The sequence below is a fragment of the Schistocerca piceifrons genome, chromosome 3, assembly GCF_021461385.2.
Source record: "Schistocerca piceifrons isolate TAMUIC-IGC-003096 chromosome 3, iqSchPice1.1, whole genome shotgun sequence".
NCBI lineage: Eukaryota > Metazoa > Arthropoda > Insecta > Orthoptera > Acrididae > Schistocerca > Schistocerca piceifrons.
The window spans coordinates 483,928,921-483,941,827 of NC_060140.1; the positions used below are offsets into that span (position 1 = coordinate 483,928,921).

General features: G+C 36.8%; 1 protein-coding gene across 2 annotated transcripts in view; it reads right to left on the bottom strand.

The window, feature by feature from the left end:
- Nucleotides 1-2,441: 2,441 nt before the first annotated feature.
- Nucleotides 2,442-12,907, bottom strand: part of LOC124789169 (39S ribosomal protein L21, mitochondrial) — a 37,902-nt gene continuing 27,436 nt past the window's right edge. For both annotated transcript variants that reach the window (XM_047256463.1, XM_047256462.1), the window contains exons 3-5: nucleotides 7,725-7,888; nucleotides 3,501-3,657; nucleotides 2,442-2,609 (exon numbers count right to left, since the gene is read on the bottom strand). In XM_047256463.1, coding sequence (XP_047112419.1) covers nucleotides 2,542-2,609; nucleotides 3,501-3,657; nucleotides 7,725-7,888 — 389 coding nt within the window. In that variant the 3' untranslated portion in view covers nucleotides 2,442-2,541. The remainder of the gene's footprint in view (nucleotides 2,610-3,500; nucleotides 3,658-7,724; nucleotides 7,889-12,907) is intronic.

Genomic DNA, 12,907 nt, shown 5'->3' on the forward strand with positions numbered 1-12,907 from the left:
GGTTCCTAAATCTCTGTCGTACCATTATATAATCTATCTGATACCTTTTAGTATCTCCAGGATTCGTCCATGTATACAACCTTCTGTTATGATTCTTGAACCAAGTGTTAGCTATGATTAAGTTATGCTCTGTGAAAAATTCTACCAGACTGTTTCCTCTTTCATTTCTCTCCCCCAATCCATATTCACCCACTATGTTTCCCTCTCTCCCTTTTCCTACCCTCAAATTCCAGTCACCCATGACCATTAAATTTTCATCTCCCTTCACTACATGAATAATTTCTTTTGTCTCATCATACATTTCATCAATTTCTTCATCATCTGCAGAGCCAGTTGGCGTAGTAGACATGGGCTTCGTGTCTATCTTGCCCACAATAATGTGTTCACTATGCTGTTTGTGGTAGCTTACCCGCACTCCTATTTTTTTATTCATTATTAAACCTACTCCTGCATTACCCCTATTAGATTTTGTATTTATAACCCTGTATTCACCTGACCAAAAGTCTTGTTCCTCTTGCCACCGAACTTCACTAATTCCCACTATATCTAACTTTCACCTATCCATTTCCCTTTTTAAATTTTCTAACCTACCTGCCCGATTAAGGAATTGACATTCCACGCTCCGATCTGTAGAACGCCAGTTTTCTTTCTCCTGATAATGACGTCCTCCTGAGTAGTCCCCACCCGGAGATCCGAATGGGGGACTATTTTACCTCCAGAATATTTTACCCAAGAAGATGCCATCATCATTTAACCATACAATAAAGCCGCATGCCCTTGGGAAAAAGGTGATACTGGACAGGAAATCTGTTTGAGGACAAGGTTTTGGGGATAGTCTGTGAAGAACATTGTGGAACCTTCAGCATTCTGGGCAAGGAAATTCTCATCACTGCAGATATGCCACCCACAGATGGCTTGGCTGTATGAGAACGATTTTTTGAGAAAGAGGTGACAGCTGTTGAAGTGACAGTTGCTGGTTAGTAGGCTCTTAATAACAGAAATGGAACCGTCAGAGAGGTGGGGGTCAACACCCAGGATGGTGGTATATTCAGTTGAGGAGTACCAGGTGAAGCAGATGGGAGAAAAAGTATTGAGGTTGTGGTTTGTACATCTGCGCAATCATTTCCTAGTTTAAGTAGTAATTAATACACCTTGAACTGGAATAGAGACTTTACTGCTTCAGGAAAGATAACATTTTTTGAACTACTGTAAACTGCTCGAGTAATGAACAATCCATGAGACTTTTTAAAAAATTTCCCCCATTACTTACATGGGTTAAATTTTTCAACAAGAATTTGCATTATGTCACTTACCTCAGTACAATCAAAAAATGTATTTGACTATCATAGTTGAGACTCTAGAGTAGTAAGAATGGCAGCATTTAATTATCAGCAGATAAATTTCTGTAGAAAACTTGACAGTCAACAGTGCTGTTAATGTCTGGGATATGCTTATCAAATGGAAACCTCACTTCACAAAAGACACCACTGTTAAGAAAGACACATATATACTTAAATTGTATATTAAATTAGTACTAAAAACTTGGAGGTATTCCCACCTACATATAATTCCAACTAAGTAAATTGTGAACAATCTAGAGTGATGCATTAAGAATTTCACATACTATATTTTCATACTTGTATCACCAGGTGCTGACTTTCTGGGAATAGTTTCACACTTCTTCACAGCTAACATCAGCATCCACCATCCTTCAGTGCCTCATGGTCTACTTTTTTCGAACTTAGTACTTTTCCTATAACCAATTATTTTGCATTGTTAATTGACCATATTTTTGAGTGTCAACTATGTCCCTTCTAATTGTAACTTTGTTTGTCACAGTAATAATTTAGATTTATATAAAAAACAAAGATGCTGCGACTTACCAAACGATAAAGCGCTGGTAGATAGACACAATAAAAAACACACAAACACACACACCAATTTCAAGCTTTCGCAACCCAAGGCTGCTTCATCATCAGGAAAGAGGGAAGGAGAGGGAAAGACGAAAGGTTGTGAGTTTTAAGGGAGAGGGTAAGGAGTCATTCCAATCCCGGGAGCGGAAAGACTTACCTTAGGGGGAAAAAAGGACAGGTATACACTCGCGCGCACGCGCGAGTGTATATACAGGATGTCAGACATGCATTTAATTATAATGTCTTGCAATCTGTGTTCCTTTTGCTGTAATACAGCTGATAAATACTGTTGCAATATATAGTTGCATACTATTTTCTTTCCTGCATTTCACATTCCGCCAATGACTGTACCATCTTACAGGGAATGGGTAAAGAAATTATTTTGAAACTGTGTTACATATAAGCAATGATAACTTGTTCCATTCTTGAACTCAGCTCCTTTTAATATGAGTCCAAATGTCTTTTTTGCACTGTCTAGCTGTATAATGAATACAAGACACATAACAAAATGGCATGCATAAATTAAAATACTATGAAACAAATATGTTTTATTAATAAAATGCACAAAAATCTGACAGAAATCACTGTAGTTTACAAATTTCTATTACTACACATTTATTTCCAGTTGTCAATTATGCAACTTTTCCTCAAGTGTGATGCAGTTGATGCGCAGCATTGTGAAAGGGCTGCGATAGACTGAAAAAGAAAATCCTTATCAGAGTACTGTATGAAAAAGGCAAAAATTAACACTGAGCTTGATGAAGGAGTTGTTCTTGCACTCTGGAATTCAACATTTTTCTAACATAACACTGCAAAACTTATCTAAATGACAACTAGCACAGAAAATTCTTCATACATCAGTAATTGATTTTATTAATATAAGATTCAACTCCCCACAAGAAGACTGGCATGAACCGGGGAATGTGAATGCTAATAAGAGGTAGAAATAACAAAAAGGAGAAGAGTAAGAAAAATAGGGGACAAAGAGAAAATTAGGTCAAAAGAGGTCTCATCAGTATATACGTTAAAACCATATGTGTTCCAAGGAGAAAGGTTTACGTTGAAAAGCCGTTATCCCATATGTATTAGCCACACAAATGATCTGCAACGCATGTTTCACAGTCAAACAAATTGTATACCATCACTTTCACTGGTTGCATATTATATTAGTAATTACCTAATTTCTAAACTTAAAGTGCTTTATAAATTAGAAACTACTTAGCAACCAATAGCAAGAGCCATTATTTTTCCCCACTGTTCTCTTGCGAATCACTGAATCACATTTATTTTACATATTTATTAACGTTGCTCCTATGGATGAAGTTACAATATAAGAGTATTCTGACCCAGGATGTATTAAGTGCACTGCAGGTTTTACCAAGGTTAGTAAATTGAAGGGAAAAAAATGACCCTACTGTCTAGCAATAAAACATTAACAATGTGTCTTCCTATTCTTAAGTATGGTGCGACAGAAAAACTTTTTACAATGATTGACAAAATTTTAATCTTTCTAGCTGAGGATTTTTCTCTTGATACAAGAAAGAATGAACTTCACTTCTAAAACACAATATGGTGATCAGTACTCACAATTTATTCTCATGTATTGTTTTCTTCTTATTTTTCTGAAATGTGTCTTTGTATGTGACAATGTTTTTTCAATAACAGTTGCCTCAACATTAACCAGATTAGGTGATAGAAGTGGCCGACCAATGAGTGTAAAATCAGCACCTCCCACCAGCATAACCTTGAAAGGAAAGAAGAAAATTTAGAAAACTAGCAGTTAGTTGAACTTGTAAAAAATTGATTATTTGAACAGTTACAAAATCTGAGAAAGTAAATGCCACAAAACATACTGAAATCTAACTTTTCCCAACAGCATAGACAATGAAGACCAAAAAAGGTCAATTAGGGGAAAAAATCATGTAGTCACAAATTTTTGCACGGTGCTAGGAGAGAGTGTCCTGAACAACACACTAAAAATCCTGATTGGTGGGGTGTGAGCACTGGAATGGTGGTGGGTTGAAAGGTCACTTTTTTTATGTTTTTCTCAAATAACTCTAAAGCCTCAGCTTCAAACAAAAACATTTTCCAGTACAAAATTAAACTAAACTAAATTTTCCACAAAAAAACAGGGCCCCACCTTTTTTGCTCTAGGACTAATCATTTCTACATTCAGGAGATGGAAAAACTGCAGATTCTTAAAAATACTGTTCTAATGGTAGGAAATCAATGTTTTTCATTAACTGGAGTGGGTTAAAAACAAATATTAAATGTGTGTGTCTCATGTAAGTGTAGTAGATCCATATTTGGGAATAAACTGTGTTCCAGAGTGTAACAGGGTGGACAGGGGAGATGTGTGTAGTAGAGGTGCAAGGGAAGGTAGGTTGCTGGATGGTGCACATGCACTTTCCCTCCTTCCCAGGTCTGTAAACGGAAGATTGAGCAGGTGATTCCCCACTCTATCAACTCCATTACATCACAAGATGCAACTACAGTGAGTTTCACAAAATTGTACATGCCCCGCACAGCACGCCTTATGAATCACTGGCGACATAGAGGGCAGACGTGCTTGGGGAGCATTTATTTTGCACAAAATGTATTCACACTACACTGGATGCAGATATATGGGTTACTAATAACACTAAGACAAGTAATGCATATGGACAGAATCTATGATTCATATTTGATTCATCCTCAGAACTTTACTATTAACTCCTTATTTCTGGAGTTTGTTTTCTGGCTTTGCAGAAATGTACTAATATAGCTTTTGTTTTCCGCTCAAACTGTATCATCTATGGCAGCATTTCGAGTCTGAGTGCCATAATACATCTGGTCATTATAGTTTTTTGTTAATCTTTCAATTTGTCAGGCCTTGGACTTCCAATTTAAAGTGCCTGCCTAGTTGGTGCAGATATGACATTAGTCACATATTTGGTTGGACTATTGGCAAGTAATGCTGCCAGACATATTGATGGAAGACATGGAAACATTGAAACCTGTCATGTCTATGTCCAGCGAGGTTGCTGTCAGCACGGAAAAAAGCAGTTTCTCCGGCCGACCGATCACGACATCAGTGAACTGGGCAATTTACAACCAAAGGCCATAAGCTCACCTTCATTCTTTGTGAGTCAGTCAACACAAGTGTTCCAATCTTAACTGACATTTCCCTAGATAACGATGCTATACTTATGGCCTCTGCTGGATAACAAATCAGACTGTTCTTACTGTTGTGCAAGTTGACTTAGCCTGTATGTGAGAGTACCAGAGTGAAGTGGTATACTTATTCAGCCAAACGAACTAACCATTGAGGTGGTTTCCACCAATGTCTATTAATATTGTCACACCTGTGTTACTATCCAGCAACTTGGCTGTACTCAAATTAGCCTGTATGCACAGGTAATTAATTGTGCAAATTATTTTAATTTTCTTGTGGTTCAGGACAATTATTTTATTTTATTTGGACTTACTAATTTTTGTTTCATGCTGCACTGTAGTAATGGAAGCGTAATAAATATCCATTACCATGTAAGAGAGAATCACAAAACTGTCACAGTAGTATACAAAAATCATGAAGATACTTCATCTTGTACACACAATTTATTTTATTTTCCACAGCCATTTAAACAGTTAGTTTTGAGAAAGCAGTAGTTGATAGTGCCTTCTTTTCTTTTTTTCTTTTTTTTTTTTTTTTTTACATTCAAAGGGCCACCCAGAGCACAAGGTTCACTTAGCAGGCAACATTGTGTCAGGTGGCCTGGATCTCGCACTTCACATAGGACAGCTGCTTCTTCCAAGAGGTGATCCAACTTCCACATGTTGACCTTCCAGCATAGCACACCCACACTTACCCTGTTCAAAGTTCACAACACAGGGTAGGAGAGCTCACTCCCACAGGCCAGCTCTTCTCTTGTGTTCTCTGTTTGTGTGTATGACGCATGCCTGCCATAGATTTCACATGTATCATTTTTGCTGTTGACAAAGCATTGTGGCTATGCCATAGCATTTATATGGATCATTTTATTGATGACTCAGCATTATGGATATGCTATAGCATTTGTATGGATCATTTTGCTGTTGACTTAGCCTTATGACTTTGTTTCTCTTTTTCACACACTATGTAACATCTGTTATTACTTCTTTTGTGGCAGACCCGTTTATATCTGTTAAAATGTAGGTAAAAATTTGAATAAACTTTTGACTGGCAATTGGTTGACTTTAGGATTCCCACTGTGTCCATAATTCTACAGTTGCTGACTGCTGCCATATTCAAGATTTTAAAATTCTTGTATTTTCTTTTTTAATTGCTAGGCAAATGAGTGGACATGGGAAAATTTGTTCCTTACAGTTTACAGAGAAAGGTGGTTGTTTCCAAGTACGACATACGTGATCTCCACATTTTGGGTCTGCCATGTAGCAGGATGAAGTATCCAAAACATAATCATCAAAAACACCCCATGTGAGACACGACGTAAGGTTTCACATCGCACATGTACATCATAACATTAACTTTTTCCGGGAGGACATTTTCTTCAAAAGCTAAGATGAAAGCACCTGTACCTATTTGGTTATCTTTTTGCCCCTTTTAGTACCTCTCAGATAAAATGCACACCACATAGCTCCTCATCTATCTGGAGTATAAGGTTTCTGAAAGATAACTCTCTGTAACATAATCAAAGTTTTATGTGGAATAATAGTCAATGCTGTATCGTCCAGTCTTTCACATGTAAGCAGCACTAGAGACTGTACAACAGAGGGGGCTTTAATCAACAACGACCCATTTCATATTTTTTTCCAATGCATCTGCTGCTACAAATTTATGCTGTATTTGTTCTACAAAAAATAACAGCTTTGTGAAGCTGTTTTGCTCTCAGTTTTCTGGCTTGTTCCTCTTCCCACAGGCTAGAGAAAGCAGATGGGCTATCCACACATCTATTTGTTGAGACGTTTGATACATTGGATCGTTTGATACATTTCATGTGCAACCTACTCTGATCAAATGCTCTCTCCATCAACGCCACCCAGCCACAGAAAAGGTCATTTGGAAAAGCAGCTGTTGCCCAGAGTCCTGATGCTGTAACAAGACAGGTATCGGCTCCTTGTCATGTGTAGGGAGCTAGCGGATGAGGCATCAGAAGTGTGATCCCTGCCTTATTAGAGGCTCTATTGAGAGGATACATAATAACCTCACCACACTGGATTGGCTACTGCATTGGCTTTTAAGTGCATATGTATCTACACAGTCATTGTGCACAGAGAATCTTCAATACTGGAGGCAGTAGGTGCTCTTTGAGGTGTTCTGTAATTGGACTACACTGTAGAAAAAATTTAGAAAAAGTAAGTCAAACACAAAACATCACCAAAAATTACTTCAGCCTAAAGGTGATGTAAGGTAAATGCTTAAAGATATAACCAAAAGAAAGTAGAACCCAGATACATAGCTGGATCAACATCAAAGATTGCCACCACTGGGCAGAGAGTAAGAAAATGAAGGATAGTTGGAGATGGGAGATTGCAGGACAAGAAAGAAAGTAGGTGCTGGACCACACACTCACCATGTACGTACTAACAAAAAAATTGTGACCCTCGAGGGACATACACCATTTATATTATTGCAAATTTTAAAGTGACATTGTCAAAGATCAAAACAGAAGCCTTGGAGTAATATTAACAAACACTTCACACAACGAATAGAACGACACATTTTAATACAACTCAATTACTCCACCATAAAATTCTACATTTAATCACAAAATTATGTTGGTCTGAATTTAGAAGGAAATTTTATACATGTGTGATTAATGTGATACTTACCTTTTCTAAACGTATTCTGTCGCCTACGGCTGGTGGCCAATATCCTTCAACCAGAATTATATCTTCATCTGTTACTTTAAATTGCTTCCCACATAAATGAACAACAGCAAACAGACGGCCATGTTTTGATGTTTCAATCTGCTCATTTACTCTCGAGATTACATCTGTCATACATAACACAAAACTAAATAAAAGTGTTTTCAGATAATGTCAGCAGGGGGGGGGGGGGGGGGGGGAGAAGACAGTTACGACATTTTGATAAATTATAAACAAAAGAACTATTTGATGTGACTTTCAAACATATTTATTCATCTGAAACTCTATTCAAGAACGATAAATATCTACGGCCACTGGATTAAAGTCGTAGGAACTGCTTCACTGGCTATAAACTGATATTACTTTCTGTACTACTTTCCAACAAATAAAATGGAATGTTTCAGAATTTAAGGAATTTCTGAAGGATTACCTACTTTTACACTGCTGGCCTGTTATATGGAAGTTTTATATGCATTCAGCACAAGAAAATAATATCTAAATACAACTTTAAAATATTTTTATTCCAAAACACCTTTTAGTTATGTAGGTGAAAACACAGGCACTGAAGTTGGTAACAGATATCATATAACGACCATAACAATACAGTTACACATTTTTGGACTAATTCAGAGTACTACAGAGTACTATACAAGAGTGGAATACAATGACGCATAGAAAATTAATTCTAGCTGCTCTGATCCAACAATTAATTTAGTAAGTAGCGCCAGGCCCTAAATTTTCATACTGGGCTCAGGGCTGAGTCACATTAATACAAGTACATTATTTTGCTTTTGATTCCACATTTCATAATTTTATGGTAAACAATGCAGGAAAAACCCTGTTAGGATACATGTAAACACACAGAATAATCAGTTTTCCTATGCAATGTGAGACACAACTCTCAACCTCATTATGAAACCAGTGTTCAATCAGCTGCCACAAGTCTCAGTGCTCTTACCATCACCTGAAGTGATTATTCTGTTAACATTTCTGCAGCTCTGATGAATTTTCCTGTTGCTATGAGTGTGACACTAACTCACAAGATAAGAATTATCAGGATAGCAGGGCATTTGACAGTGTGCACTTTCACACACAATGGTAATTACTTCAGATAATTCATTTTTCTGAATTATTAGTTACCTTGGTAACTAGTTGGCAGTTTATCCTCCAGTGCTTTTATTGGATAGTAATGCTGTTATCTTGCTATCCACTATTTTCTTTACTAAACAATAGATATTAGAAAAAGTAATACACCCGTAAAGGTCCACAGCTACAAAAATAAAAATACAATACAATACAATAAGAAAATAATCCAGCAATCAAGCCTCATCTCCTCCAGGGCTGCACAGAGAGTAAGCTTAGCTGATCTTCTTCTAACAAAGACAACCCCAAGAAAATAGCATACACAGCTGAAACATCTCTTTCCAGATCAGTCAGTGTACATTATGGAAAAGTTAAATGAGAATGATTGCCATATAAAAAAAACAGAAACTTAAATATGTAGTTCTGAGAACAAGATTTCCGGCAGCTCTGCCGACCCTCAAATTACAGTATTGTTGAATAAGTTGAGCTAGTTTTGGACTTTTATCAGGGCAGGCTAAGTTGTGCTCCCAGACTACAAGTTTGGTTAGTATAGTTTACCTACATCACTCTACACTGGAGTCAGTACAGCTCCTTCTACTAACCAAGCCACAATTAAGTTACTGCTATATTGCTGTAAATATAATTCTCTTGGTGACAAATTCCAATTTAAATAGATCTATTTGGTATAAACAACTGTGATACTGACTTAATTATACAAATGGTTTACAAAAAATAACTATCTTCTTACCCTTCATATAACTTAACTTAGTTAAACAAATTATGTAGACCATCAAATAAAGTATTTGCAATAACTCATATGTGTTACAGAAAGTTACTTTTAACTGAGGCCCTACTACCTTATCAAAATGCTTTGGCAACATGTAAAGAATTCTTTTTTCTTTACTGAATCTAGTCCCAGGATTTTCCTGTTTCTGGTGCCATATGGGTGTATGGGTGTACAGCTGATCTAATTTTCATAGATGTGGGAATTCTATTTAACATACATACGTATTTTGGGTATGTATACTCTGGGGACTAAGTATTTTGTGCTCAATACAGTACTACTTAAACAAGTGCAAAATACAATCTAATGGCTTTCTTTTGCTATAGCTAAACTTGTTTCAGCCCAGCACTTCCCCCAAAAAGTAATTCATAGTGTAAGTGTGCATATAAAGCGGCTTAATATGCCACAAGCATAAGCTATTTACCCTCACAATTCTTGTCTTTTCTTAAGTGATATCATGCTCTTCCTACCTTACTGCTGTACTTTTCAGTGTGAGCATCCCAGCATTATTTACTACCCAGGTAAATGCCTAACAGTGTCACAGAGTTCTTGAGTTCATTTGGTCTACTCCAACATTTGTAAAGGAAGAGACGATGTGGTCAGTTTTATTGTTTTTTAAGTCAATCTGTTTTTGTGGAATCATTAAGCTAGCTCTTCCATCATCAAATTGATCGTCTGTTCAAAAACTTGCACATTATTGTGTGATGTGCTGAAAGTTATCAACATATATCATAGCTTTATAAGGCAATAAATTGGACAGATTATTTACATACAGTAAACAAGAGAGATCCATACATGGAACCTTGTTCAGCTCCATAGATTTTACTTATGATATTGTTATGAGTCTGTAATTTTGAGGTTGATTTCTGTCTCTTTTTTGTATACACCAAGACAATTTATGATTTCAGGAACAACCTGTTTATAAGATAAAAATGTCTAACACACGTACCACCTATTTTTTACAATACAATTAGAGAAACCATAGCAATAAGTATGTCCTTAAACATAATGGAATGTGCGTTCATTTCATTTTGGACTCATTTGCATGATTATTTTTAGATATTGGATCAATGAAAGTTAGTACAGAACCATAGTGTTGAAAGTTTAATCAAGTTACATAAATTATCTTTGTTTGGATCTTAGGTATAATGCTATTCACTGCGGCAATTTGAAAGTTGTTTCAATCATATTCTCTATTCTTCTGCTGTGTTTAAGATTTGAATGGTTTCCATAAACTGCAGTGTCAGCAACAAATGCTCTAATAGTGCAGTGCTCTTTTTGTGTAAACTGTCACCTGCATGGAAAATGAGCCAAAACACTATGATCACACTCATGTTCCTGAAATGTAAGCACCTAATTATCACCATAAAGACCACACACATTGAATACGTGACAGAAGAATGAACTTTTCTTTGAAAGCGAATTCATGCAAGATAGAGAGACTTAACAGAAACTGATGAGCAATTTTTAGACATTTTCTATAAACTTAGTGACAGCATGCAGCAAGACAATTGAGATGAGATCAACAGCACCACTCATAGGAGCATGCAGAACAAATACAATCATCTCACCAAGCCACGACAGAAAAAGTACGAAAGATGCAGAAAGCATATCGACAAGTCATCTCTCGATATGTAATGCAGAGTGGTCAACCTGAGTGAATGAGACTGACCTCAAACTGTCTGTCCTTCAAAAAGGAGGGGATTTAACTATCATCTCCAGTACTTTATCCTTGGAGGATGTCACTGCTAACATCGAAGAGGCCATCCAGACCTTTTCCTTGTGAAAAACTTTAGGAAATATGGATTGAAACCAACAGGATACTGCACTGAGCAGCACCACCATCTTGCAGGCTGAAAGAAAGAAGAATAGTTACAAGCTATCAAGAGCCATAAGCCAACGAGAGCATATTGGTACTGCCTGCTGACATGAGATGTAATGAAGACCAAAGATTATGATCAGAGGACCTATAAGACCCATTGGTGTACTGAAAGTTAAGTGTAGACTTGATACAGCAGATCCCACAGAAAAAAAAGTTGGTTAATCAAGGCATCTTCTCACCAGGCGTCCTAAAATGGTGGAAAGAGGTCATTTTGACTGCACATAAAATACTTTCATATTTGACTTAAACAAGTACTTTTTTTAATGTTTGTTAACCCATACTTTATTTCTAGTAATAACAGTTATTTACAATTATAAATAACAATTACTAATTTATTTGAACAACAACATATCATACAAATTTATTGTTGCTACTGCTGACAAGTTTCTTAACTACAGATATTAATAAATTAACTTCTCATACAACCATCTAGACACATGTAGATTATTTGGCCCATTTTACTCTCACATGTGTTTTACAAACAGCTCTGTTTTACTTTTCACACAAGTCATTTGAAGCTGCTAGACGCACTTAGCACAGGTGATTTTTGTTTTACATGCACATTTTCTGCACATGGCTTTGTGGCACTTTACACAGTTTTTGCTGGTCTTGTTGCCTTTGCAGAGGCTGATTTGGCACTTACTCCGCTTTCTAGGTGATTTAAGTCCCATATCCTCTTCCTTTGCCTGATGTTCTTGCTCTTTCTTTCCCTTGAGTTCATTTGCCAGTTGAAGAATGAACTTCTTCCTTTCCATTCCTGTTTGTTACTATGTTATAGTTGAGCCAAGCATTTATTGCTGCCATGTCGAGTATATTGTAGAAGACATGCATTGGCCATCTCCTAATCTCCTACATGCAGCCTTCATAGTATATTTACGGATCATCTGATCAACGACATCCACCCCGTACTCTGTTGCATTGTAGGTTTTGTCTTTCTTTCCTTGTTTATTGCTATTTCAGTGTGCAGCGTACTCAAAAGAATGGCATCTATATTCTTCTTTCCTTGATATACAGTTCAGGTACAGTCTGTGTTGCTGCTATTGTGCAATATTGAATATTGTGGTGGAGTGTATTTCAGCATTCGGCTTCCTTACTTCATTGGGGATTTTATGGCGGATCATGTCCACTGTACCAACTAATGAAGTTTTCTTTTCTTCGAGTTTTTTAGCTAGTTGAGGAGATGTAAAGAAGTTGTCTGTGGTCACATTTCTTCCTTGATTGAAAAATGACTCTATGAGATGCAGAATAACGTTCTCTCCACATGGTTGTTTCTCACTATAGGGGTTGTTTGGGGAAGGAGACCAGACAGCAAGATTATCAGTCTCATTGGATTAGGGAAGGACAGGGAAGGAAGTCGGCCATGCCCTTTTGAAGGAACCATCCTGGCATTTGCCTGGA